At 35.9% G+C, this 26,907-nt stretch overlaps 1 protein-coding gene across 11 annotated transcripts in view; it reads left to right on the top strand.

Moving 5' to 3' along the window:
• Positions 1-24,277, top strand: part of ATP2C1 (ATPase secretory pathway Ca2+ transporting 1) — a 51,769-nt gene extending 27,492 nt beyond the window's left edge. For 8 of the 11 annotated variants that reach the window (XM_030007649.2, XM_030007651.2, XM_041122126.1 and 5 more), the window contains 19 exons: positions 1,647-1,715; positions 3,629-3,704; positions 4,177-4,243; positions 5,387-5,511; positions 6,766-6,863; positions 8,404-8,499; positions 8,610-8,699; positions 10,146-10,250; positions 11,911-12,067; positions 12,432-12,602; positions 13,620-13,717; positions 15,363-15,413; positions 16,211-16,377; positions 18,156-18,224; positions 19,899-20,015; positions 20,687-20,834; positions 21,493-21,588; positions 22,419-22,560; positions 23,434-24,277. In XM_030007649.2, the coding sequence (XP_029863509.1) occupies positions 1,647-1,715; positions 3,629-3,704; positions 4,177-4,243; positions 5,387-5,511; positions 6,766-6,863; positions 8,404-8,499; positions 8,610-8,699; positions 10,146-10,250; positions 11,911-12,067; positions 12,432-12,602; positions 13,620-13,717; positions 15,363-15,413; positions 16,211-16,377; positions 18,156-18,224; positions 19,899-20,015; positions 20,687-20,834; positions 21,493-21,588; positions 22,419-22,560; positions 23,434-23,570 (2,079 nt within the window). In that variant the 3' untranslated portion in view covers positions 23,571-24,277. The remainder of the gene's footprint in view (positions 1-1,646; positions 1,716-3,628; positions 3,705-4,176; positions 4,244-5,386; positions 5,512-6,765; positions 6,864-8,403; positions 8,500-8,609; positions 8,700-10,145; positions 10,251-11,910; positions 12,068-12,431; positions 12,603-13,619; positions 13,718-15,362; positions 15,414-16,210; positions 16,378-18,155; positions 18,225-19,898; positions 20,016-20,686; positions 20,835-21,492; positions 21,589-22,418; positions 22,561-23,433) is intronic. The other 3 variants (XM_041122132.1, XM_030007650.2, XM_041122133.1) reach the window with 3 other exon arrangements.
• The last annotated feature ends 2,630 nt before the right edge of the window (positions 24,278-26,907 follow it).

The raw sequence follows: 26,907 nt of genomic DNA, 5'->3' as shown, positions 1-26,907 counted from the left end.
CCAAGTGGAGACCAGTGATGAGTGGTGTTCCTCAGGGGTCGGTATTGGGACCGGTGCTGTTTAACATCTTTTTCGGGGACATGGACAGTGGGATTGAGTGCACCCTCAGCCAGTTTGCCGACAACACCAAGTTGTGTGGTGTGGTTGACACGCTGGAGGGAAGGGATGCCATCCAGAGGGACCTTGACAGGCTTGAGAGGTGGGCCCATGCGAACCTCATGAAGTTGAACAAGGCCAAGTGCAAGGTCCTGCACGTGGGTCAGGGCAATCCAAAACATGGATACAGGCTGGGCGATGAGTGGATTGAGAGCAGCCCTGCAGAGAAGGACTTGGGGGTATCAATGGATGAAAAAATGAATATAAGCTAACAATGTGCACTCACAGCTCAGAAAGCCAATCGTATCCCAGGCTGCATCAAAAGAAGTGTGGCTAGCAGGTCAAGGGAGGTGATTCTCCCCCTCTACTCAGCTCTTGTGAGACCCCACCTGGTCTGATTCAGCTCTGGAGCCCCCAGCATAAGACAAACATGGATCTGCTTGAGGGGGTCCAGAAGAGGGCTATGAAGATGATCAAGTAGCTGGAGCGCCTCCCCTGTGAGGACTGGCTGAGAGAATTGAGGTTGTTCAGCCTGGAGAAGAGAAGGCTCTGGGGAGATCCTATAGCAGCCTTCCAGTACTTAAAGGGGACCTACAGGAGAGCTAGAGAAGGACTTTTTACAAGGACATGTAGTGATGGGACAAGGGGTAATGGCTTTAAACTGAAAGAGGGTAGATTTAGATTAGGTATTAGGAAGAAGTTCTTTGCTGTGAGGGTGGTAAGACACTGGAACAGGTTGCCCAGAGAAGTTGTGGATGCCCTATCCCTGGAAGTGTTCAAGGGCAGGTTGGATGGGGCTTTGAGCAACCTGGTCTAATGGAAGGTGTCCATGCCCATGGCAGGGGTGTTGGAATGAGATGATCTTTAAGGTCCCTTCCAACCCAAACCATCCTGATTATTGATAGGGAAGAATATTTTCCATGTTTCAATTATTTGAAGGCAGTTCTTATTTTTAAAGTTCACCTATCAATTGAGAAATGTACTTTAATGACTACATACATTTTGAGTTTTCTGAAACAATAGAAATGGAATAGAAACAGAAATTTTTACTGGAAATATGGAAGACTTTACTGTGATATGCTGCAGAGCTTTTCTTACTGGTGCTTTTTCAGACACCAGTTTGAAAAGAAAACTAATCTAGGGCCAGGAGAGCTCAAATTTATAGGGAGCAGATGATGTGAAACTCTTCTGTCTAGGATGTGCTATTTTGTTTCTAGAACTACATTCACGTTTGAAAACCTGTAACTGAAAATACAGTTGTGGCTAGTGTTAGATAGGTGTTACCCTGTTTGAGTTTTGTTACTGGTAGTTCCTAAATACTTCAGCAGTGCACAGAATAGCAATTTGTTTCAAAGAGGCAAAATGTTTTTTACCAAAAATATTCCCTACTTGTGCCAAAAATTAATTTTATAAGCAAAGCTAACAAAATTGTAGCAGGCTGAATGGTGTTTGCCCAGTATTTGAGTCAAAGCTGTCAAGAGCAACCACTAATGTTAAAGTTAAACTTCAGATTTGAATTGGCTTTATTTTTGGTTTTTTTTTTTTTTTAGGGGATAGTTATTGGAACAGGAGAAAACTCTGAATTTGGGGAGGTTTTCAAAATGATGCAAGCAGAAGAGGTAAGAGTGACTATTTAGAAGCAAAAACTCTGAATTTGGGGAGGTTTTCAAAATGATGCAAGCAGAAGAGGTAAGAGTGACTATTTAGAGGCAAAAACTCTGAATTTGGGGAGGTTTTCAAAATGATGCAAGCAGAAGAGGTAAGAGTGACTATTTAGAAGCAAAGACATTTTCTAAGTGTGTATTTCATTCATTAAAACTTTGAATTTATTCCATAAGACCTTAGTTAAACTTAATTACATTGGTTTTAGTATTTTTCTTTAGTGAAAGAAATCTTAGCTGTTGAACACAAAAGTAGTAATTGAATTCAGTGCGACAAAATATCCATAGCTGACCTAAAAATATTAACTGCAAAAGTAATATTCTACACCTGTTCAGTGGAACAAATCTCATTGCAATTTGTGGAAGTGTATTTTTTTTCAAGTGGAACTAAGGTTGCACAAAAGGGATTGATATGACAGATTTGTTTGCTGCAGGCACAGGACAATGTTTTTCTTTGATTAGCAGTGTACTTTGGGGTTATGCATGTGTCTACTGCTGCTTCATGATCTCCACCTTATCCTTTTATAAGCTCCCATTGACTCTTATATATCAAACTCCCACAGTGATTTTTCTTTATTGCAGTACACTGATCCACATGGGAATTCAGACTCTTGAGTGCTTTGTGTATCTAGGGCCTTCTAGCTTCCTCTCTGGCTGCCTGACCAATGTAGGACCATAAGGAGACAGTGTATTGCTAGCTGTCAGGACATGATCAGGCATAGTATAGGCAGCACTTTTTTTTCTAGATACTTAGATTTCTGAAATGTGCCAAACCAGAGTACCTATGAGCATTAAATGCTGCAGTCAGGAGTGTATCACTGACCTCATGTTGTTAGCTGCAGTGGCTTACTTACACCTTTCAAGGGAATACTGCTGTCCAGTCACCAAAGTGGAATCCACTTGAATACACATGTGAGGAAAATATTATCATCTGTTCAATAGTATTCAGCTTGTATTGTAGCAAGTGTAATTATTAATGAAAAAAAAAAAAAGAAAACTGAGCATTCTACACCAACAACATTCTGAAATATCAGAGTATTGTAGAGTTATTTTTTATGTTTATGTTACAGTAAACTCAATTTAAAAGTAAATTTTGATAGTAAGAGTGAATCAAACTTGATACCAGCTTTCTCATACAGAGTGTATGCACTTTTTTCATAACTTGTTGAACAAAGATGATCTTACAATGACCCTGTCTTCCTTTTTTTGCCATGTTTTCTATACTGTAGTCCACCATATATTACTATTAAAAAACCCAAACTTACTGGCATCCAAGGTAAAAATCTACTTTCCTGTTTTTTTTTTTTTTAATTAAAATTTTTGCTTTGTGTCCCCACCTCCTTTCTATGCTTTTTTTATTGTACTAGATTGTCTAAATATTTCCATAGTTTTCTGTTTGTCTAAATTTGAATTTTCTACTGATGATTAACAAATTCCTTTTGAGATATAATTGGCCTTCCAGGGCTCTGATGCCTCTATCTTGAAAAGTCAGTTTTATTCTTGCTATCAAGAACTTCTCGGTCTTGGAAGAAGTGCAGTGGCTTTTAGTCAGCATGATTTTTTTTTTTTTTTTAATAAAATCTTTGATATGACCTTTTGTATTAGATTTGCTGTAGACATCAGAAAGCTCCCAAAGAATATTTCTAATAAATTTTTCATTTCATTGAAGTGTTCTTGAATATTCTTGAATGCTACACAAGAATGGAACAGAGTAGTCTGTTTTCACAAAGTAAACTTATGGAAAGATAGGGTATAACTGCATCTTATTGACTGACAGTGTCTTGAAATTTGTGTATCTGAAGTAATATGTGATACAGTTCATGCTTTCAAACCTGTGCTTGTTAACTGCTGCATGTTTACCATTCATCAAGGCTCCAAAGACACCTCTGCAGAAGAGCATGGATCTCTTGGGAAAACAGCTTTCCTTGTATTCCTTTGGTATAATAGGTAATAGAAATTATGTAAAAGAATTGCAAATTATTACGTAACTGAGACTAACATGTAGGCTTGGGAGAATGGAAGGCTTGATCTCTTTTTTAAATATTTTGGCTCATTTTATTGGTCACTTTGATTTCATGCCACTAATCATCTAAAGATTACTAATGTGACATATTTTTCCGACTTACTTTTTGTCCTTTAAATGCTTCCTTTTAAACTGCAACGTGTCTTGTATTCTGATTCAAGCTGTGCCTAAGTGAGTACCTCACTGTTGGTATGATTGGGCAACTTGACTGGCAGAAACTTTCTTCACCTTTGCCATACTAATGTTATCATGCTTTGACAGTGAAAGAAATAATAGATTTTTATTGGTAGCACAATTATAAGCTTGGTTTTGGCTATTTGAGCTCTTTTTCTTGTCCCCATGAGGCTACAGTACATGTTGGTTTTATATTTATCCTGACAACTGTTTTCTTTATAGGAGTTATTATGCTGGTTGGCTGGTTGCAAGGAAAGCATATCCTTGATATGTTCACAATTGGTGTGAGGTAAGACTTGTTTTTAAATAGTGTAGATTGGGCGTTACAGCAAGTGTCTGAAAGCTAGTGATGCATGTTATAATATGCTTGCACACAGGCTCTGCTTTTAAGTTTACATAAGTCATTAAAAATGAAAATAAACTTTGTACTGTAAAAAAGCAAATTCGTACTTATTTTTAATGATACAGTATGTTCTTGTGAGTCTCTTCAAGTGCATTTGTATGGTGATTTCTGAGTGTCTTGTGGAACATCTGCAAACAGACAGATGTTGTACAGAGTTGTACAGTTTGAATTTCCGTCACTGAGTAAATAAAGTAAATGTAGTTTTATAAATGGCATCAGGCAAAACTAAGTTACTACAAGCCTTGTGTCATGTAGTTCATTAGCTCATTTTCTAACATATTATGGAAACTTAATCCCAGGGTGTTTTCTGCTGAGAGTAAAACTGAATTTAGATGATCTAGTTCTGTACTCTTAGAGAAGTTGCTGAGTTGCTAATTACATGGACAGTGCATAAGGCAGAAGTGTTTCTTTAAATGACAGGATCAAACTCTAGAGATTTACCCTTCTGGGGAGGTGGGGGGGGGGGGGGGGGGGAGCACCAGGAACTGCATCTTTGAGCATTGTGTAATGACTTATTGTGATCTTGTTTACACTGTTACAAGGCATTTTATTTGTTTGTTTTTTAAATGACCTTTTGTGACATTCCTGCACTGAGCTTGCTGCCACATCATGATCTGGAAATAACAGCTGGGGATCAGTGGTCACTTGAAGTAGTGGCATTTCCCAGTTCTGTTTAGTGCTGACTACACTTGTTCTTCACAATCTGGGCTGCTTTGCACGGTCCTAATCAGTGTTTTGTGTAGGCAAAACAGATGTACAACTGATTTCTTCCTCCTCCCAACTTTTTTTCATACTTTTGCATAAGTAATGAGTATAAATGTCTAAGTTACTGCATTTTGTTACTGTCTTCAGTGTGTATCTTATAATGAATGGTATACAACTCGATTAACATGGCAGCTGCTTCCTTTCACTTTTAATGTCAGTGAACAGGCAGCTACAGAAACAATGTTCTGAAGTGTAAATGTATCATTACTATGTATTTATGTATGATGTTCTAAGGCAAGATTTGTATATTTACCTTCATTACAGTTTGGCTGTAGCTGCAATTCCTGAAGGACTCCCAATTGTGGTAACAGTGACATTGGCCCTTGGTGTGATGAGAATGGTGAAGAAACGGGCTATTGTAAAAAAACTGCCTATTGTTGAGACTTTAGGTATGACTAGACTAACTTAGAGATACTATTTTGATACAGATGTTAGGAAATCAACACAAATATTGATGACTAATGGTTAAAATAAAGCAGGTATTCTTATTTTGCTAGCAATGTGGTGGTATCTTTAAAACATAATTGAATGCATTTTACACAGTTAGAATTCAGGTATATGTTTTTGTGGGCCCTTGAACTACTTTTATTTCAGTTTTAAAAAACAAAGCACCCCAGTCTCTCAGTTAATAGCATGCCACACTAGCAGTACTCTAAACTGTGTGAGTGACTGGAGGTATGGAGTACTCTTTATACTTGTTTGCTGTGAGGTGTTCTTGTTAAATAAGACTTGTAAAATGTTTTTTAAACTAAATTTTTGGTGTAAATTTAGGAATGATATTGACAGTTGGAAAAAAATCCAAATTTGAATATTAGAAAAAGCTTTGTAATCATAATGCAGCATCAGGATGTTATGCTGCTCATATTAAAATAATTTAAAAACATTAAAGCTTAAAAACATTCTGTACGCAGTTTCAGTCATGAAACATGTAAAGCACAGGACATGGAAAAGAAAAAGAAATACTAAGTTAAATAATTCCGCTGCGTTTGAATTTCTTTTTGCATTTGAAGATTGGACATATTTTTTCTAATGCCTCTAGCAGAGTTTCATTAGTGTTGGAAGGTTTTTTGTTGCTTTTGCAATTCCTGCTATTGTGTCCAAAAATGTCAAGATACTGCAACACTCTTAGAAAATACAGTTTTCCTGAGTTAAAAAGGCATATGTTAATTTCACATTTCTGTAATCTTTTAAATCTTATTAAAATTTGCATGTTTAGTAGTAGGTCACACTTGTGTGACAAAAGTGTTGTGGCTAGTGTTAGGTGTTGCACTTTCTGATAAAGAATGACTACTGCAAAGCAGGCTTTTAGCTGTCTTCCTCACCAGGAGTCGCAACTGAGATTTCAGTAATGTAGTTTGAGATACAGTGGAATAAAATGAAGGAGAGGTAGTGAATGGAAGTATTTCAGATGAGTTGTGAATTTGGGATTTTAATTGGTTTTTTTTGATTTATTGGACAAACTTGCAGAGAACCTTGTAGAGCTGTTCATTAATAGCTGAAAATTGGCTGTCTTTGTTAAATCTCATTTTGTTTTTTTCACAAAGACAGCTGCAGTATTTCTAGAAATTTGCTTGTCTTGAATACTCATTAGTTACATTGTTCTAAACAAGCATTGTCTTATAAATGTTAATTGGTTATTTCAGGTTGTTGCAACGTAATCTGTTCAGATAAAACTGGAACTCTGACAAAGAATGAAATGACTGTTACTCATATTTTTACTTCAGACGGGCAGCATGCTGAGGTATGTTATATAGTGAGACTCTGTTAGACTTTAATTTTCCTTTTTTTTTTACTTTGTTGTGTGTATTAGCTGAAACATACCTGAGTATGCTGCAGGTAAAGCATCAGTTAAGAAAGCGTAAATTTGTTGGACCAAACTCCTGTTCCTCAACTTCCAGCTAATTCTGTTCTTCAGTTCATTTAGTATTGTAGCCTTTGAGCTGTGTTATCCAACACTTCTCTGGTTACAGAAGAATTTTTTTGTATGTTAAGTTCTTGGTGGCCATAAGTCACAATAAAAGACAGATGCTGAGATAGAGTACGAAGACAAGTTGAGAGATTGTGGTTTTCTTCAGTAGACAAAGTTGAGGCTATTTTGCTGTTGCAGGTGCACAAAAATAAAATTTGCATGTTACAAACATTTCAAATAGGGATATCCCGCTTTTGGCTAAAAGAGAATTTGTGTGAACCCTTCACACTGAGTATGTGCTGTCATTCTTGCTTTTTCATAATGGATGGAGGTGGAAGTAGGAGCAGGACATGAAACAGTGGTTGTTGAGATTGGGGACTAGCTGCACAGACTGAAGTAAATGCACAAAAGAGAAGTAAAAGCAGCAAGGTGTGGAACTAGATGTGATTTCATGGGAGTGTTTTAAACAAACAAGTTCTTAAATTCTCAAACTCTTCTTGATCAGGGGTTTTTTTTTCCCACATTACAGTTAACAGAGGGTCTTCTCATTGACTTTTGTAAGCATAAATACTGGCATTTTTTCTTACTCTTTCCTGTTATTTACCTATGTTTTCTTATATATCTGGGTATTTATTTTTCTATTCTTAGAATTCTATAGGAATACTGTAATTGTGTTTTCTTTACTACTAGCACAATTTGTTTACATCTGGGTTAAATCAGCTCCTTTTTTCCTAATTGAAAGAGAACTTGAAAGGGCTGTAAAATATATTAGCTGTTAATGCTGTAGACATGAAGACTTTTAGGATCCTAGTGGGATGCCTGGTTTTTATGCACTGAAAATACAATTTTACTGTTTTTTAACACCTCTCTGAAGTCTTACCTTGAGAGAGGCTGTTCAACTATGGTTTGGTTTTTTTTTTTTTTTTCCTTCTTACTGGATGAAAGTAGGACTCTCCTCTCTACTTCTATTCCCTTGCAGGGCAGGGGGTATGCATTATTAACCAGGATAAAGACAAATAGGAGGAAAAAAATTAGAAAGGAAAAAAAGAAAAAAAGAAATCATGCCTAATACTGTAAAGAAACAACATACACTGCATTTATTCTAAGGAAGAAAATTACTACTTTTTTTTTTTTAAATAGTCTGTAGTATATTTCATTGAACTCACTTGCCCTCAGGAGTTTTTATTCCTTAATCTAGTACCTGCTACATTACAAGTTGAGTAGGAGAATCCATTCACACTGAGTAAAATCAGTCATTATGAATGGCCTTTTTAAAATTTTCTGTAGTTCATAGTAAAAAGCTGACATTAAACCAGTTTATGAACCTGGTGAACATTACATTGCATACTGCCTTTGGCTGTTTGTCTTGCAGGTTACTGGAGTAGGGTATAACAGGTTTGGAGAAGTGATGCTCAATGGTGAAATTATTCATGGTTATAACAACCCATCCATTAGCAAAATTGTTGAGGTAAGATCTTAGCACAAAGAGGTGAGTTTTGATTGATGACATAGCGCAAGAGCTTTGTATGGCACTTAATTTGTGTTCTGTTTTCTCCCCTCTTCTTCCTTATCTTTTAGGCTGGTTGTGTGTGCAATGATGCTTTAATTAGAAACAACACATTAATGGGGAAGCCTACAGAAGGGGCTTTAATTGCGCTTGCTATGAAGGTGTGTACGTGATAGTGCTTTTTGGTTTCATGGCAGGTGGGAAGTGTGTAGAGATAAGTTGTGGGTTTGGTTTTTTTTTTCTCATTTTCTTTTCCTTTGGGTCTCCCAGATTTGTTATCAGCTGCTCATCTATGTTTCTTATCTGTTGGAAATCTTTGGGCATTCTGAAAGATGAGAGAAAATTATTTAGAACGGAATTAAAATTTTTATTTTCATCTTTCTGCACTTAGTACTGTCCTTTTACCTACCACAAGCTATTTACCTGTTCAATATTGATTGTGCTGTCTCTTTCCCAGTTCTCATCAGAAGCAGTAAGAAGTTAACTGAGGTATTGGTGACTGCAGCATTTATAGTGCCCTTTAAGTGCAGGGCATAGGTAGTTTGAGTTGTGGACACTGTGACTGAATGTTTTGGCCTTTTTTTAGAATGCTCTAACACACCCATTACAGCTACTGAGAAATGTGGCAAGGCATCTTAGTGCTTGATGTTTTCCTGTGATGGTGAATAAACTCAATAACATTGAAAGATTAATGTGTTACAGTCTTTCTCTCCCTGTGTAACTGAGGCCTGAGATATATCTATCTTCTTGCTGAGACTCATTCCAAGTCCCCAGTCTTTAACTGGAAAGGACCAGAGTGATGTTATTTTGTCAAGAGGCCATAGAAACTGAGAAGAACAGGAGTCTTTCACATCTGTTGCTGGAAAGGGAGGTAGTGAAGTAGTTGTGAAGCTCTAAGTACTAAAAATCGCTTATGGCAGGCTGCTGCTTCTGCATCTTCTTTATTTGGCACTTTCTCTTGGACTGGGTTAAGGCTAGAGCATGGAATGCAGCAAGTTGTGTCAGGTGGGGAGGGAACAGTATTTGAAATGAAATGCATTTTGTCTGGAGTCTTCATGATTAGTTCCAGATTAAATATTTGGGTGATTCTGATCACTAAAAAAAGGTTATTTCAGATTGGATCATTCAGACCTAAAATCAGTGACTTGTCTTCTCCAGACTTTGCCACGGTTTTGTGTTACAATTTTGTAGGCCCTCCTGGCAGAGAAATTACACAGAAGGTATAAAAAAAAACCAAAATAAAAACATTGGGGTGATGGACTTGTTTTGTCAAACCAAGAGCTACATTACTAGCCATTGCAAGATATGTTTGTGGATGGTCATAATCTACGAAGTATTTTAAGATCCTTGGATCAAAGATAGTATATAGTGTTAAATGGTCTGACTTATGCTGAAGCCTGAAATGAGCTTTTAAGTTCTTTCAGTGCTAGTTTGTCAGAAGTTCATCTAAACTGGAACAGTGTGCTCAAAAGCAACTGTGGAGATGAAACTGTTTTTTTTAACTAAGTAATGGTTGTTAACTAATATGTCTCAACAAGTCAACAAATTGCCTAGCTGTTTGAAAGGAAAAGGACCTGACATTGTAGTGGTACTTCTGTTTTATACAGATGGGTTTAGATGGACTTCAGGAAGACTTCATAAGGAAGGCTGAATATCCCTTCAGCTCAGAACAAAAATGGATGGCTGTTAAATGTGTCCACAGAACGCAGCAGGTGAACTTCAATCACTGTTTTCCTTGTGCACTGGCTCTGTAGAACGGTTATCTACCTTGTTTAATATCCTGATTTTCTACTTCAGAAGTTATGGCAGGCTGGTAGTAGTGCACAGTCCTGGGAATATGGTTTGATAATAGGCACAGTTTTAGTTTCAAGCTCTGGAGTGGAGATTAAGAATCACAAGAAATTCTTTCCATAGAAGGCATGTGGGGAAATTATTTTAAGTATTTTGATATCTGAGGCTTTGAATGTATCCCTGGCTGTTTTTTCTTCCTTCTCCTCCCTCCTCAAACATCTAAAGCAATTCTGCCAATCTTCTGTTTCAGTGGTACATAGTTACATAATAAATTAAGAGCAAGATGCATTGATGTTCAATAGTAAAATTTATTTTGTTTGAAATCACAGGTTTTCTGGTTTTGATGCAGACAGCATGTTCCCCAGTGTTGACAGATTTTATTTATGTCAGCAGTGTCCTGGATTATCAATACAAACCATTCTTTAACCTCTTTTCCTATCTTCTGGTGCTTTCACGTTCATATTTCATTTAGACCAATCTGAATGTTTTTGTTACAAATATGGACGTAGTCACTGCCAGTCTGATAACTGGAGCCTTCTAGGTAATACATGCAACAACAGACCTTATCTTAGATTTATGGAAAATATCCTAGTACTTCTGACCAAAAAAAGGCTTGCTGACAGTGTTGAAGTATCAGAGTAAAACCTTTGCTTTGGAAACATCCTTTTATCTATATGGATAATATGGTTGTACTATGCTTGTCTGTATAAAGAGTGATGAGCAGGAACTGCTATACGACTTTCATCCATATAAGGATTTACTGTGTCTGTGTCTTCGTACCGGCATTTTTAAAAGATTGTTGAAAAATTGGTAACAGTTTTAAAGGGAGCATAAATTATTTGAAGGCTAAGAAAACACAGTGGGTTTAGAAAATTAGAGCTCTATCAGTTAAGCCTATCAGAAAGATTGAGGTAACTTGACTACTGTGCATAAATACCTTCGCAGGGAGAAAAGACTTATATTAAAAAAGGGCTTTTTAGTTCAACAGGAGAGAAGACAAGAATCAGTGACTGCAAATTGAGCTGAGGCAGCAATTTCTAATGGACAAGGGGGGAAGGGAAGTGATGAGTTAATTTAGCATTGGAGTTAAGTGTTCAAGGTAGGTGGTGGATTCTCAGTGCCTTGATACCATCAAGGCCAGATTGCTATCTGGAAAATATTAGAGTTGTTAGGCATGGTACAAGGATGCAGGTGATGTTTAATGACTTATGCAGCTGGTCAGATGGTGAGCTAAAGGTCTTTTAGGTCTAATGTTCTGTGTAGGTTTGATTTCTGTCCTTTGCATGGCCTCTAGCCTATAAACTGTGACCTGCAGTGTCCAATGGGTATGATGTCTACTGAAATGAGATTATTAGCTTGGCTCTTCTGACATTACCACTCTTGAACATACACTGTGTAGAGATACTCAGAACAACAGATTTTTAGGTTTAGAAGTGTAACTTTGATTTGCATTATGCTCTGAAGACTCTTAAGAAAAGTATGGATATGCTATTCTTACGTGTGCACATGTATGTACTTTTGTGTGTGTGTGTATTTATGTATACATACACACATGCACATAACAATTCTTTTTCCTTTTAGGACAAACCTGAAATTTGCTTCATGAAAGGTGCTTATGAACAAGTCATTAGGTACTGTACATCATATAACTGTAAGGGGCAGACCCTACCTCTTGTTCAGCAACAGAGAGAGCAATACCAGCAAGAGAAGACATCTATGGGCTCTGCAGGACTTAGGGGTAAGGCTGTTTCAGTGTCTCAAAATAACTTTTTTTTTTTTAAAATGGCGCTGCTTATTGTTTAAAAAAAACAAGAACAACCAAAAACACTAGGAAATTTTTTTTGTTCAGTAAGTGCCACTGGGTTGTTTAGTTTTTCTTTAAAATTGCGGAGTGGAAAAGCAGGTGCTGAATACATATGCTTGGTAAAAAGACTACTCTTTACAAGAAAGGAATATATGTAAGTAGGCTATTCTGAACACTCAAGATAACAGACATTGCTACCAAGGTTTAAAAAAAAAAAATAATTTGCAATTCCCACCCTTTGCTGATGTAAGTGTTCATTTCAAATCTGAACTTACTTTTTTTCTTTGTCTCCTAAAAGTTTTGGCCTTAGCTTCTGGTCCTGAGTTAGGACAACTGACTTTTTTGGGGCTTGTGGGAATAATTGATCCTCCACGGACTGGGGTAAAAGAAGCTGTTACTACACTTATCACATCAGGAGTTACAATAAAAATGATTACTGGAGATTCACAGGAGACTGCAGTTGCCATTGGTATGCATAGTCCACTTCGTTTCATTTTTCACTTGTTTTCTGTTTTGGCAGTGCCTAGCTAATTGTTGTGAAGCATGGGTATTAAGTCTTTAACATTTGTGAGTTCTGTATTTTGGGTTAACATATGGCACAGTGGGATTAGAAGGAAAAAAAAAAAAAAAACCCAAACCAACACCCTAGTCTGAAGTGATACTTTGGTTTCAGGTTAAACTGTAGTTTTTCTAATTTGGTTAATGTATGACTTTTGCTGTTAGAGACTATGTATTTTCTTACCGTATTTTGTTACAACACATACTTGATTTCTGATTCTTATACCCCCAACACCACCCTCTGTACCCTCAGCTTTGGAAGCCTGTCTTAATGGCAGCAGGGAGAAACTAAAATAGCCAGTGACAGCGAGTATTTAGGATGGATATGGCACTTTAGTACTATCCAATACAGTTTTGTCCATATAACTGAGTTTGAAGTTTAAGTATTATTAATAAAAATTTAAACAAATTACTTCTTTTTACAATATAATACATTAAAGTACAAGTACTTCAGCCAGAATATGAATTCTTTACATACAAGATGATGAACAAAAAGTTGAATGTGCACATAAAAAGTGCACCCCCAAACTAGCAGTACTTTCTCAGAGGGTTTTTTTCCTTGTCTCCCCCATGTCACTTTTAATTTTCTGTCTTGTTATTTTTGAACTGTGAATTCTTTAGAGAGGACTTAGGTCTTGTGTTTATATGGCACCTGACACAATGGAGTACAGACCTTGAGGTCTAAAAAGTCTAAGGAAATAAATATTTGATATCTGATTAGAATAGACTTTGTAGCATGTTTTTGTTACTCAAGAGTTCAGATAATTTACTCCAGTATAATGAACCAATAAGGTGTTAAGATGTTCTGCTCTATGCATTTCAAATCTGAAATGCTGTAGAAAATAGTAGGTTTAAAAAAAATAAAATTGGATACTTAATGTTTTAAAGGGTAAGTTATTATAATACCTTTTTTATTATTTATTTCCAGCTAGTCGACTAGGATTGTATTCCAAAAATTCACAGGCAATCTCTGGAGAAGAAATAGATGATTTGGATATTCAGCAACTTTCCCAAATAACACCAAAGGTTTGTTTTGATATACTACTTACTGAAATGCAGTAAAGGATGTTTTTTATATTGAGAAATTTTTTTTTCTGTGGAAAGCTAAAATGTAACTTCTGAGATACAAATAACATAGTTCTAATACAAGTGATATAGTAAATTACCAGAGGCTTTTAGTACAGAAACACAGAAGCTGTCCCAGATCAAACAACTATCTTTTGGTTTGACATATGACCATATGAAAATTTATTTCATAGTGAGTTTATTACTTTTGTCTCTTTTAAGGATTCAATTCGGTTTTCAGCTTTCAATGCCTGTATTGGAACTTTCATTTTGCCACCTCTCACCTTCAGTGAGCATCATCACCTTTTTGTATTGTTAGATTATTTTATTTCTTTGAGTAGCTCAGTTCATATATATAAACTTACAGTTTGCATCTTCAGACAGTCCATTCTTTTGTAATTCATGAGAGGAACTGTCTGTATCTTTAATGATTTTTAATTGATCTGAGGTCACTGGTTGAGAATTTTGGAAGGTTCTATTTTTTGAGTTTCTGCTTAATACTTTTTAGTTATTAGATAACTAAATATATTAGCCAATGTCAGAGTTGTAAATGTGAAGGCATAATCAAATACAACTGAGGTTCAGGCTTGGCTATATTGCAAAATTTATGCATCAAAATGTTGCTCTGTTTGCAAAAAAACTACAAAATTAGACTGCAGCATGCTTGAGTCTGATGTAAGCAAGCCAGAAGCCAATATTTACAATCAAGAAATGTGCATGTCAGCTTTGTGTCTTTCCTTGGTGACTCACAAAAACAAACTTAGAAAAAAAGAATTGTGTGGCAAATAGTAATTTTTGGTTTATTTGGTAATACTTGTTCTTAAGGGCTGTCCACCTTAAATAACTAAAATAGCTACAAATTTGCTTTGTGCATGTTTGACCTGAGGCCCAATTAGTTTTCTAGGTGTTTATTTAAAATCTTACTAGGAATTAATTAAAATCAACCAAGAAGATTTGATATCTGTTTACAGTCTAAAATGGCTGTTAAGTCTAACTTCTTATCCAGTTCCTTAAAAAGGAAAAATAGGTGTGAATGTTAACAGTATGGAGTTTTGGAAAACTAAATTCCATGTGCTCAAATTTCAATTTACAGAGAAGACCAGAGAGAAAAAAAAAATCTGAAAATTAATAATTCCTTCTAAGTTGGAATGTTTATTAATTAGCTTTAAAACTTTAATCTGTTAATAGTATGGTACATCAACTAGTAAAATTGAAATGTCCTGAATAGCTTGCCACTACTGCTAACAAAGGAAAAGGACATTAATTGTAGAGTCAGCATGGCAATTGCCTGCATGAATTTAGTCAAGAAGGCCAGCAACAAGCCATTATAACTCAGTTGCTTCATAATTTCAGAAGGTTTTTAAATTGCATATTCTATCTCGAAATAAGAAGCACTGACTTTGTTTACCAGAACACACTTAGAATCTTTTCTGGAATTAATGATTTCAGTCTATTTAAAACACAGCTCACTGGTGCATCAACTTTAGAGCTAACATGAGTACTGTTGGCCTTTGATAGTATTTTTCTATCCACTAGCTTTATAGAATCCAGTGCAATTCTCTACATTTCTCAAATTTTCACTACTTCTTCATTGTGCTTTTAACAGGTTGCAGTATTTTACAGAGCCAGTCCTCGACATAAATTGAAAATTATAAAGGTACGTCTTACTAGAGGATCAAATGCTGGACTGTTGCTATGGGTACTGTTTGTGGTGCCTTTACTTAAATTATAATGTGCTACAGTGTGTCAAGATGAAATCAGAAATGCATTTGGTTTGAAAGTGAAGTGTATTTGAAAATACTACCTAGAAAAATGCATAGTGCCCACAAGGGGTAGGCAGCTGCTGGTAGGCAACATCATGCTTTCCTCTAGGGAGCTGGAGTTTGATTGAGATTTTGTGTCATATTGCAGTTGAATTGACTAGGAACTCGAAAGAACCGTATTTCTGATACTTCTCAGAACAAGATAAAAGGGCATGAATTTCAAGCCATGTCTGAGGTAATGCTTCCATTCCGAAGTTAACAAAAGAAGGTAGCAAAGAGGGACATACTCAGTGTAACAACTGGAACAATCAGAAAAGCAACGATAAGGAGAAGGAAGTCAAACATTGAGACGGTTGGAATATATTGAGAATTATAAGATGGTGATAATGTTAAAATGTAAATACAGTGCATTCTTTCTTTCTCTAGAGTTTTTTACTTTCTCTTAAAGGCAGATTTTGTATACCCTAGCTTTCAAATTTAGGCTGTCTGAATATATGAACTGAAGTTTAACCTAAAATCTTTTGTAAAAATTCATTAGAATACAAACAGCTACATTTTCTTTTTTTTTTTTTAAGGAATTCACAGTGGAATTATAAGAAATTGGAGGGGTGATGACACCAACTTTGTATCTAGAATTTTATAGGATGGGTTAGTTCAATCCCTGATTTAACCTCTTTTTCCCTTTCTTTAGTCCCTGCAAAATAATGGTGCAGTTGTAGCTATGACAGGAGATGGAGTGAATGATGCTGTTGCTCTGAAGGCTGCAGATATAGGTGTAGCAATGGGACAAACCGGAACAGATGTTTGTAAAGAGGCAGCAGATATGATCCTCGTGGATGATGATTTTCAGACAATAATGTAGGTGGCATTTATGTACATACCTTGTGCTATATAGTCTTGATGAAATGTTGCCTGAGTTAAAAACAGAAGAAATTCCCTGAACTTAGGAGTGTAGCAGCCGTTAATGAGTTCTCCGCTAAGTCTGGAGTGTTATCTTTACAGTGATTACCTGTATTATCCTCTTAAAAAAGTGCTGGGAACATAGTACTACAAGGGACAGCTAAGCATTTCTCTCTTTTTATGTATGTTGATATAAGAATGTATTTACGTATTTAGACCTTTTGCTACTTTGCTCTTGCATATAGATCAGATGTAAGTAACAAAGGAGGTTGTGTATGCATGTGCTAAAAAAACTAACCTGTATTTCTGTTTCCCCAAGTAGAATTATGGTAATAGTATATTTGGAAACATAACTAAGGTGAAATTGAGTCTGTTAGCTGACAGTATGATTCATCTTCATTTAATTTCTTTCTTCAGAAGCATAAATCTTATGTAAAAATGAGAGAGCATTCCCCTCAAGATTTAAAAACTTTACACAATGCTGTGTTTGTTTTCAACTCTTTTTAAATATGGTGGTGTTTCAGAAAAGGAAAGGAATATAAATTATTTAAATATTACAGGTGAAAATAAGTTACCACCTTCTGGTAACCAGCTATTTGTTAGTTGTTCATTTTTTTTGTTTGGTGTACTTCAAAGATAGCATAGCTAAACTTACCTTATTTTGAATTTAATCCATCTGACTTTTGAAAGTAGTGGTTGTTGTCTAGCAAGATAGCCTTCATTTTGAAATTAGGCATCAATCTCAGTATACTTCAGTTTGTCTGAAAGTATGATGCTTAACCCTTGGGAAGAAACGAAATGTAGAAGTACAATATAAGAAAATCTACCTAGGTAGCAGTATGTCAGAGGATGATCTGAGAGTTAAAAAGTTTCCATACTAATTCAGCAATGTGCTCTTGTGCAAATACAAAAGAGAGAAGGGAATCATTTTAAGATATTCAGAAGAGTACATAGGAAAGACATCTGTGGTAAGTACTTAACTTTACTTGGGCTTGATGAGGCTTTTGCTGGAATGCTTTATCCAGTTTTGCTCACTTCATCAGGAAAGTTCTCAACAGGAGAGTGAAGAGAGTGGTGAATGCTAAGGGGAAAAAAAAACCGTGAGCTTCCATAGTTTTACATCTTTCCCCCATTGCCTTTAATCTTTTTGTCTTAATCAGCATTCCTTTTGTAACTTTTAACTGTAGTTCTTGGCTGTTGGGGGAATGGAAGAAAGAAATCAGTTTTACTGCAGCAGAGTAGACTTGATTTAGGTATTAGAAAACACTTTCTCACTGCTATAATTGCGATATGATAGGCAAGCTGTGACACATGCTAGAGGTTGAGAAGATGGTCTATCCCTGTTTCATTCCTGTGAAGTAAGAATACATGGTCTTCTGAAGTCATGCTATATTTCTATGGTTTTGTAAAACTGTGTGTGTTTTTTAATTTTTTTTTTTAATTGTCTAACTTGAATAGGAAGGTCTCATCAAGGATGATGGTGAATCTTGAACAAGGAGGAGATTTTACTATTGACATTTCATTTTGAAAGTTAAGCGGCTGGAAAAATAACTGTTGTGATTAATCTCATAGTCAAGTTAAAAAACAATGACTTCCAAATTTATAAGAACCTCAGTTCCATTTGTTTCTTGACATTGGTATTGCTGCTTAAAGTAATAGCTTTTCTGGTTTGTTTTAAGCTTTTTTTGACAGTAGTCTCATTTGTCTAGTAATGTAATATTTGTGCTTAATTGCAGGTCTGCAATTGAAGAGGGTAAAGGAATTTATAATAACATAAAAAACTTTGTTAGATTTCAACTGAGCACGTAAGTTTGAAAAGTTGACAATATCAGAAGCTTCTAAATACATTGTGAATGAGTCAAAGCATCATGAAGCAGCTGCTGCTTAAATTCATGTGAACATTGTAAATTTCATGTAGGATGCTGATATGCTATGCTTCTGAATTTTCCGTATTTTGTTTTTCACGGCTTGTTTAATTTTTAAAGAACCAGAAAACAGTGCAATAAATAGACATCTAACTGTCACAGTTCTTCCTGTTAAGATGTGAAAAGTCAATAACTGAGAGGATGGAGAGAAACAACATAGCTACCTTTGGGTCCATGTTAAAGGAGAAGTTAGAAATTTCCTCCTTAACCAGAACATGTAATCAAATGGAGGAAACCAGAGAAACAGGAGGTTAGTTTCTCTGTAAACCCATGTACTGGTTTGTGAAATGAGTTAGGTCTGTGAAGCTGACTTCCTTTTCTTGCATATAAGGATCCCTATGCTAACTGTATCACATGTACGTAAGACAAGACAACAAGAGTTCATTAAGCCTTAGTTTCAAAAATTTTGTGAGTTTATCTTGTTGCATCTGGATTCAGGAACCTGGTTTTCCTCTTCACCACATTGATTTACTTTTTTGAAGCCTTCATGGCATTTCAGAGTGGTTGAATAAAATTGCAGAAATTAAAAAAACCAAAACACAAAACCCACCCCAAACCTCCACAAATGCCAAATACCCCCCCCCAAAACCCAACCCCCCCCCCCCCCCCAAAATCCCCACTAAAAAAACCCAACACAACAAAACCCAGAAAACACCAACCTCTTAAAACTTGCATAAAAATTTTAAAAAGTGTCATATACTTTCAATCTTGACTAGTGTCCTGCATTGGTAGAAGACTAGAAATCTGCTTCTGAAAAATAACTATGCATCCTATTCTAGGCAAGTATGCTTGCCTGTTACCCTTGGGAATGGTAGCCTCAGGTTTTTGATGAGTGAGTTACCCTTTTTCTCTGGACCTCTTTGCAGGGAGAGCATAATAGGGTTCAGTAGCGCACTAAATTTGGAATTATATGCCTTGCTCTCTTGTTGGTTATGAAACCACTTAATCTTGCACTGAAAGCAATTAGTGTATACTTATTTAGACAGGTCTCTAATCCCAAGCTTGCAACCAGCTAATCTGTTTTCAGTCTTTGCCTAGCCTTCTCATCTTGCTGATGATAAGGGGTGGTGTAGGTATTTTTAGGGAGCTTGGGTAGTACCTTGCCTTGACTGATCAGTCAAACTAGTGATGGGTGCACAGAATGGTTGTGTTTACATCAGAAGTGTAAAAGCAGTTTGTTTTTTAAAACCATGTTTAGAAGTTCTGCTTCTGGCACAGTAAAAGTATAGGACCCGGTTTCCCAATAAAAAAATCAATCAGGTGAAGGTGAGTGATAACTCTGAAATGCTATCTTAAAGTTTAGGAGGTTTTTAAGACAAAAATTTGCTGTCTTTTTATTACCAAAACTATGCTGTTTTAAATATGGACTGTGTCAAGATGAGTATTCTAAATGAATTCATGCTCTACCTTTAAAGTTAGGCTTACATCGGTCATGATTGACACTGTCAAAATCCGTATCCACTCTTAAACAGTTGAAGTGTTGATTACAAAGTTATCAGTGGATCTTCAGAAATGTTCTATGCTGACAGTTATAAAAATGGGTTCTTTCAACAGGAGTATAGCAGCACTGACTTTAATCTCACTGGCTACATTAATGAACTTTCCTAATCCTCTCAATGCCATGCAGATCTTATGGATCAATATTATTATGGATGGACCTCCAGCTCAAAGGTAAGTAATTACTTTAAATTCCATTAGAGGTCTGTAGTCCTTTTATTTCAGCAAGGAAAATGGTTGCTCACGAAGGAAACTCTGTGAAGTGTTAAACTTCAGTGAAATGTTTCTGAAACAGCAAACTTTTTCTTTGAATTACAATGTTTGCAGTATAGTTCTATGTTCATTCCTTTTTGGTTTGCTTTAGTATTTAACGATAATTATGGGGGCAGCATGGATACCTAAAGATCCATGGATGTGCCCATGAAACTTGCATGCAGGATTCTGGCTTCCTTCTGGGTTCTTCCTCTTCACTGCACATAGATGGTGGAGGGAGAGGTAGAAAGGAACTAGCAGTAAATTCCTTAGCTAGGTTGACCAGGGTAACAGAAATGGAGAACATAACTAATATTGCAGCTTCCTTTAAAACTAACATCTGGTAATTTTTATACTGTCTGATATCATGTATTATGGACTCTCAAACTGCAGTGTTAGAATATTGCCTGTTACTTATACATGTAACTCAGTTTTCTGAAAGAGAAAATACCATGTGTTTATTTGAGATGATTCTTAGGCTGTAGAGAGAAGATTAAAATCTTTCTTTCAACACAGAAAATCTAGTCCTTAAGTTAGAAGCAGTGAATTATTTTTGTGATGATAAGAATCTAAGATGTTCTTCTAATTGTAAGTCTTGGGGTGGAGCCTGTGGATAAAGATGTTATTCGGAAGCCTCCAAGAAATTTGAAGGACAGCATTCTGACCAAAAACCTGATTGTTAAAATACTGGTTTCATCAATAATTATTGTGTGTGGAACACTGTTCGTCTTCTGGAGAGAGGTATGACAAAAGTACAAAACTTAAAGCAGTAACCAATGAATTTAAAGAAGTCCTTTTTATACCAGCAGTTGGAATTCAGAATTTGTATGAGCTTGGTTGCAAGTTTTGTCCATGCTTATTTAATGATCTATTCAGCTAGCAGGTCAGAGAGGAAGATTTTTGAAGTAGTTGTTGAAATGAGGAAACCAGGTTTGGTTTTGGGTTTCTTTTTTTTTGGGGGGGGGGGGGGGGTCCCCCAATCTCTATTTTAACACAGACTTTTCCAGGTCCCAAATCTTCTTGGGAAACCTTGGCTCATAGAAAGTAATTGTACAGATCTTCTAACCAGACTATTATGAAACAACCATTTGACTTTCTTCTTCCAGTAGAGAAAAATGTTGTTTGAACTTTTGGTAGTACATCATAGAATTCTTGGTATTCTGTGTGCTTGCATAAATACTTGTCAGGAGGCTTCATTTAATCACAGCTTGGAATTACAAATTGTTATAAGTTACAGGTGCATAATTTTTGCTGTATGATGTATTAAATCAGCTTGGGGCAAACAAGTTGCTTTTGCTTTCATTTACTAGGTAGTAGAACTTGAATTATTGTAATAAATTCATTTAGTTGTGGCGGGTTTAAAGCATGCTAAAGCCCTTTCATTTTCCTTTGTTCGCAGTTAAGAGACAATGTAATAACGCCTCGAGATACAACCATGACTTTCACCTGTTTTGTATTTTTTGATATGTTCAATGCTTTGAGTTCGAGATCTCAGGTAAGTGATTCGTGTTGTCCATTTACACAGTATTTACACAATAAGCAGAATTTTCTTTGAGGGACTATCTTGCTGTGTTTGTTTCAAATGTTTTCCTGCAGATTTACTTCACATTTGCTATTAAGCTTCAGAGTTTCACATATTTACTAGGTAGGATTTCTTAAAGTACAGATAAGTATTAGTTTCCTTAACTTGTTTATGTGATACAGAACTGGTAGTAATGCTTCTGTCCTGACAGAATAAAGGAAATGATTATTAAAAGCTGAAATGTGATGGTCCTTTGTATTGCTGTGTACACTTGGTTGGGTTTTTTATGAAAATTCAGCATCCTTGCCAGAATCTGAAACTTCTTGAAGGCCTTAACTTTTTTATTTTGTAACCCTAAACCCATAATCCAAGGAAAATTTCTTAAACTGTTCTGTCTATATTTTTGTTTTAAGGGAACAAGTCTGAAATTTTGTGCTAGTTTGAGAAAAGTAAGTTGCTAGTATACATTACTACATTTACTCTAATTTGCAGTCTGTTTTCTGATGTGCATTGTCAGGGTCAATAAAAACTTCCTTCTGTAGAGGGCACGTTCTAGTGCACTGTACTTGCAGAAAAGTGAGCTCAATATAGAAGTCATTGAATATGAAGACAAGATTTGTACTCTGTTTACCAGAGAGAAAATGCAATTAGCCTGTTCAAGAACTTGTTCTGGATTATCTAAAAGGTCAACAATAACCTTTTATGTTTTTCTAAAAGTCTAGATGAAAAGGAATTGTAGTTAAGAATTATTTTCTTGTCTAGATAATTAATAATTACAGTGTAATGTGCTGTTTCTTTTACAGGCAAAATCTGTGTTTGAGATTGGACTTTGTAGTAACAAAATGTTCTGCTATGCCGTCCTTGGATCTATAATGGGGCAGTTATTGGTCATTTACTTTCCTCCACTTCAGAAGGTTTTTCAAACAGAGAGCCTGAGTGTCTTGGGTAAAAACAGTTCCCTTTTCAAAATTGTACATTAAGGATTAATTTGTAAATGAATTAGCTGATGGTCCTGCAAGAGTACTTTCTGGCTGTTTGCATACAACAGGACTATAAAACCTGCTGACTTTTTTTTTCTTTTTAGGGGGAAAAAAAAAATCCTTTTAGACATTTTCTTTGGGAACCATGATTTAAATGCATATGGTACACAACTGATCAGTGCATTCTTAAATTTCTTAGGTGCTTATGTTTATTAGGTTTTTTAATATAAATTTTGAAGCAGGCAAAAATGAAGCATAGAGCTTATTGACTTTTAAGCACTATTAATCTTGCTATTTAGCAAGTCTTTTCTCTAAATATAAACACCTTATTTAGAAATCTTGATCCTTTATTAAATAATCAACTGCGTTGCCATAGGATAAATAGACATGAGGATTTTAAGAAGCTACAGATATGTAATGCCTTTGGTCTTATTAATACATTTATTACTTCTTCAGTTTTCTGGAGTTAAAGATAAATGATTGTCATGAAATACATGTTTTTACATAATTATTTTTATTGTAGTGTCATTTCTGATTATATTAATATTTTTTCAGTATGAAGTTATGTTGCTTAGTGTTCTTTGTTTTCATAGGTGTTAATAAAAATAGGGTTATAAAATACTTTAAAAGTTAGAAATATCATGCCTGTACTTATGATTTCTGCATCAACAATGCATATTAATATTGTGGACCTGCAAAAATTGATTCTTGCTTCATTTCTCCTGAACTTACCCAATGACTGGGAGATAATTTGAAAGTCTTGTAAGTTTTGTTGTTTTCTAAGTTTGCCCTCAACCTTAAATAGCAAATTTTTAAAAGGCTAATTATCTCTTTCCAGATTTACTTTTTCTTCTGGGACTCACTTCCTCTGTGTGCATAGTGACTGAGATCATAAAGAAGTTTGAAAGAAGCAAGGAAAAGATCCAGAAACGTGGAAGTTCTTCTTTGTCAACTTCGTCTTTTCTTGATGTATGATGCATATTGCATTCTTTTGTTTGCAAATTTAGGGATTGTTGTCTAAAGACGTAGGAGAAAGCAAAATAATATTTGGAGGATAAAGAAATCCTGAGGGCTTTTGACAAGTCCTTTGTTTCACTGGCTAACGATGAACGTTCATGTTTCAAGACTGTTTAGAATTTAACTTCCAGCTGTGGGAGTAACAAATGAAATTATGCAACTTTGGTAATGTTTTTCCTCAAACAAATTTACTTTTGAGATTGAATGGGATTTTGGGGGAGGGGTGTGTGCGTGCGCGCGCGTGTGTGTGTGTTAAAGAAAGATCTAAGCCCAAGTCCCATTTTCTGCACTTAAAAGATACAACTGTAAAATCCTTCTCTTAGATATAAATATTTTAGCTTGTTTTTATTTAAAACATTGTACTATTTTACTTTCATGGTGGTGGGACTTTGCTACTAACGCAAGGGTAAAAAAATATTTCAGAGGCATTCCACTGGGTTTAGAGTCTGTCACAAGAGTGCCATATTCTAGCTACTGTATTTATTTACTTTATCCTGCAATGTGTAAGCGGCTCAAGTATCTTGTGCTACAGTTTGTTTTTTTTTTTTATCCCGAGGTTTTTTTGCACAGGATGTGACCGCTGTCAGATCACTGTTTTTCTTTTCTTTTTCTGTGATTGAAAAGCCTATACTGCAATTTGAAGTAAATGTTTTCTTTTCTTAAAAGCGTGTTGTCTCTTTGTTTTAAAAGAAACTGGCACTTACACCAGATTAGCATGCTTGTTTTGGTATAATTTTAGATACAAGCTTTGTTTCATGTCTTGTTCCATATTTACTTTAGCTTATGACTGTTAGACCACTTGAGTGATTATAAGACAGTACTGTTATTGAAATGATTTGTAGTGTATTGAATTAGAAAATGAATGCAGTGATCCTGTTTGCTCTAGTGGCAAAAACCCTCCACCTCCCCCCTTTCAAATAAGCTTGGTTTTCCTTCTTCCTTCTTCTACCCTGATGATAAAAATAAACTTTTTACTGGTCATGTAACTTAAAATTTTAACCTACAGGATGACTTTTTGTGGCTAGAAAAGCATTATAATAGATTTGTGTCCTGATATGTTAAAAGTATTTTTAATACATGATGATGCCTGAATAACTCTAATATTCACTAATTGGAAATGGTGTTCTTCAAAAATAGACTTGCAGCTGTTGTCATCGGTGTCGTCTTATGAGAGTAGGACTCATCATCCCTTGAGGAAATGCAAGGAACAATCACCTAGGGAATCTTGAAAAGAGGATGCCTAAGATCTCTAGGGGGAGTTGGAGATGTAATGGTATCTCTTTTGCTTGAGAGCATGTGGATAGACATCTTTCCACACTGTAGACTGAAAGTGTAGCACTGGTATTGGCTCTGGGCCATGCTTGTCATGATGATCATCCTGCCGGTTAATGAGAAGTTGTTGTAAACAGGCACTGGGATATTTCTGCACTTACCTTTGTGGCTTGCTCCACATGCCATGCTCAAAATCTGAGGTGTTTGTGGAAAACAAGGCAGTTTGGAAAGTGTTGTATGAATTTCTCTGTTAAGAGGTTATTTTAATTGTTCTCTTCTTTTTTCCTCTGGAGATTCCCAGACTTGGTCAGGAAGTGGGGCTGCAGACAGGACATGGGTGCACCATTGAGTCTGCTTTACACATGCAATTCATCCATTGCTGTGGTTGACCCTGGGCCTGCTCAATATGCACATATTACCTGAACTACCAATGTGCTGGAGATGTAATTGTGTAAAGGCAAAGACTGCAGCATATGGCCCTCATCACTTCCTGCAGGATGTTATGTGAACTACTGAGCTGGTAGGGCCTGAACAACATGACCTCTTACAGAAATACTCTTACGTGTTCAAGCAAAAGTTTCTGAAAGGCAGAACTGCTGGAAGTAAGAAGTTGAACAGATTTGTCAGTGCTCCTCCTGTTCCCATTACCAACTTTGGCAAGTGGTGCTGCAGTTCTCCAGTATTGTAGTGTGTTTTGTACTTCAGTACAACTTCAGAACACTTACTAATAATAAATCCTTGTTATTCTTCAGTAAAGACAGATAGTAAAAACTGACAATGTGTGCTGATAAAGAATCTCTTGAATGAACTTGGGTTTTGAGAAAGTATAGCAACTATACTTTTCACATATTAAGTCTTAACTTCTTGTTGATATTCTCCATGGGGTTTGACCACTTTGTGCTCTGCACTAGGTCTTGGAGTCCCAGAAATCCAGGTAAGTACAGAAGTACAGATGAATGCCCATTTGTCATCTTAGCTTGGAAGTGTTATTGCCCAGTCTTTAAACAAACTTTCTGAAGTACCCCTTTCCCAGCACAAGTCTCACTTTCTGAAAAAGGTTTGTCAGTCTAGACAAGAAATAAAATTTCTCTTACAAACAGTTCTGCCTTCTTGCAGGTGAAATTAATTGAATGCAATTCACTTTAAATATGCCAAACTAAGTTTTGCTGTGTTTTCCAATGGAAGAAGAAACAGGAGCAAGTAATTAATTTAGCTCAGTCTCATTATTTATGAAAAATGTGTGGACTGAATTCCATTGCCATTTTTTGGCTCCAGTCTTCATCATTACCACCTAACAGCAAGTTTGAGAGATTTTTCCCCAAAACAATTGAATCAATAGTGGGATTTTTCCACAAAAAAGAGGGGTGAAAATAGACAGCAACCAAGGAATTCAGTTGCTTTTACTAAAGCATTGAATAGAGAACTTTTCAGTTTTAGTAAGAGCCCTTTTTTAAAATTATTTTTCCCCCCAAAGAAGATTGAATATCTGTAACAACTCAAAAAGGAAAATTGGAACCTTGGATGAACATTCTGAATAGTAACCCTAGAATCAGTAATTATTTTCTTCCAAGTACAGGACTGGTGTTTGCAATGAGGTATATTTCATTTTATCAGCAACAAAGAACAGCTGAATTCTGCATTGAGAACACATTTCCAGTAGAGTAATTCTTAATTGAGTCAGCACTCCCAAAGGTATTCTCAAAATGCCATGTGATCATAGCAGCCTTTTTATCTGAAATGGAACACTTGAGTTTATCCCAGTCCTCTGAACTATCTAATTGAAGATACTGCTTCTTGGCAAGTCTCAAGAATTTGTGTTGTCCAGCACTTTTCCAGTATGGGATTCAGAGTAAATTAAGATCTCTCTTCTCACAGCACTAGCAAAGTGGAATCAAAGATGCCTGTGTTTTTGTATTTAAGACTTATTTTAAATGTGACTATTTCTGATGATTAAAAACCATAAGACACTACAAGCTTGGTAAAATGAAACATGTGGGACCATAGTGAATGAGAGGATGATTTG

The sequence above is a fragment of the Aquila chrysaetos genome, chromosome 3 (assembly GCF_900496995.4).
Source record: "Aquila chrysaetos chrysaetos chromosome 3, bAquChr1.4, whole genome shotgun sequence".
NCBI lineage: Eukaryota > Metazoa > Chordata > Aves > Accipitriformes > Accipitridae > Aquila > Aquila chrysaetos.
The sequence above is the reverse complement of the archived record's forward strand: the minus strand, read 5'-3'. Positions and strand labels throughout refer to the sequence as shown.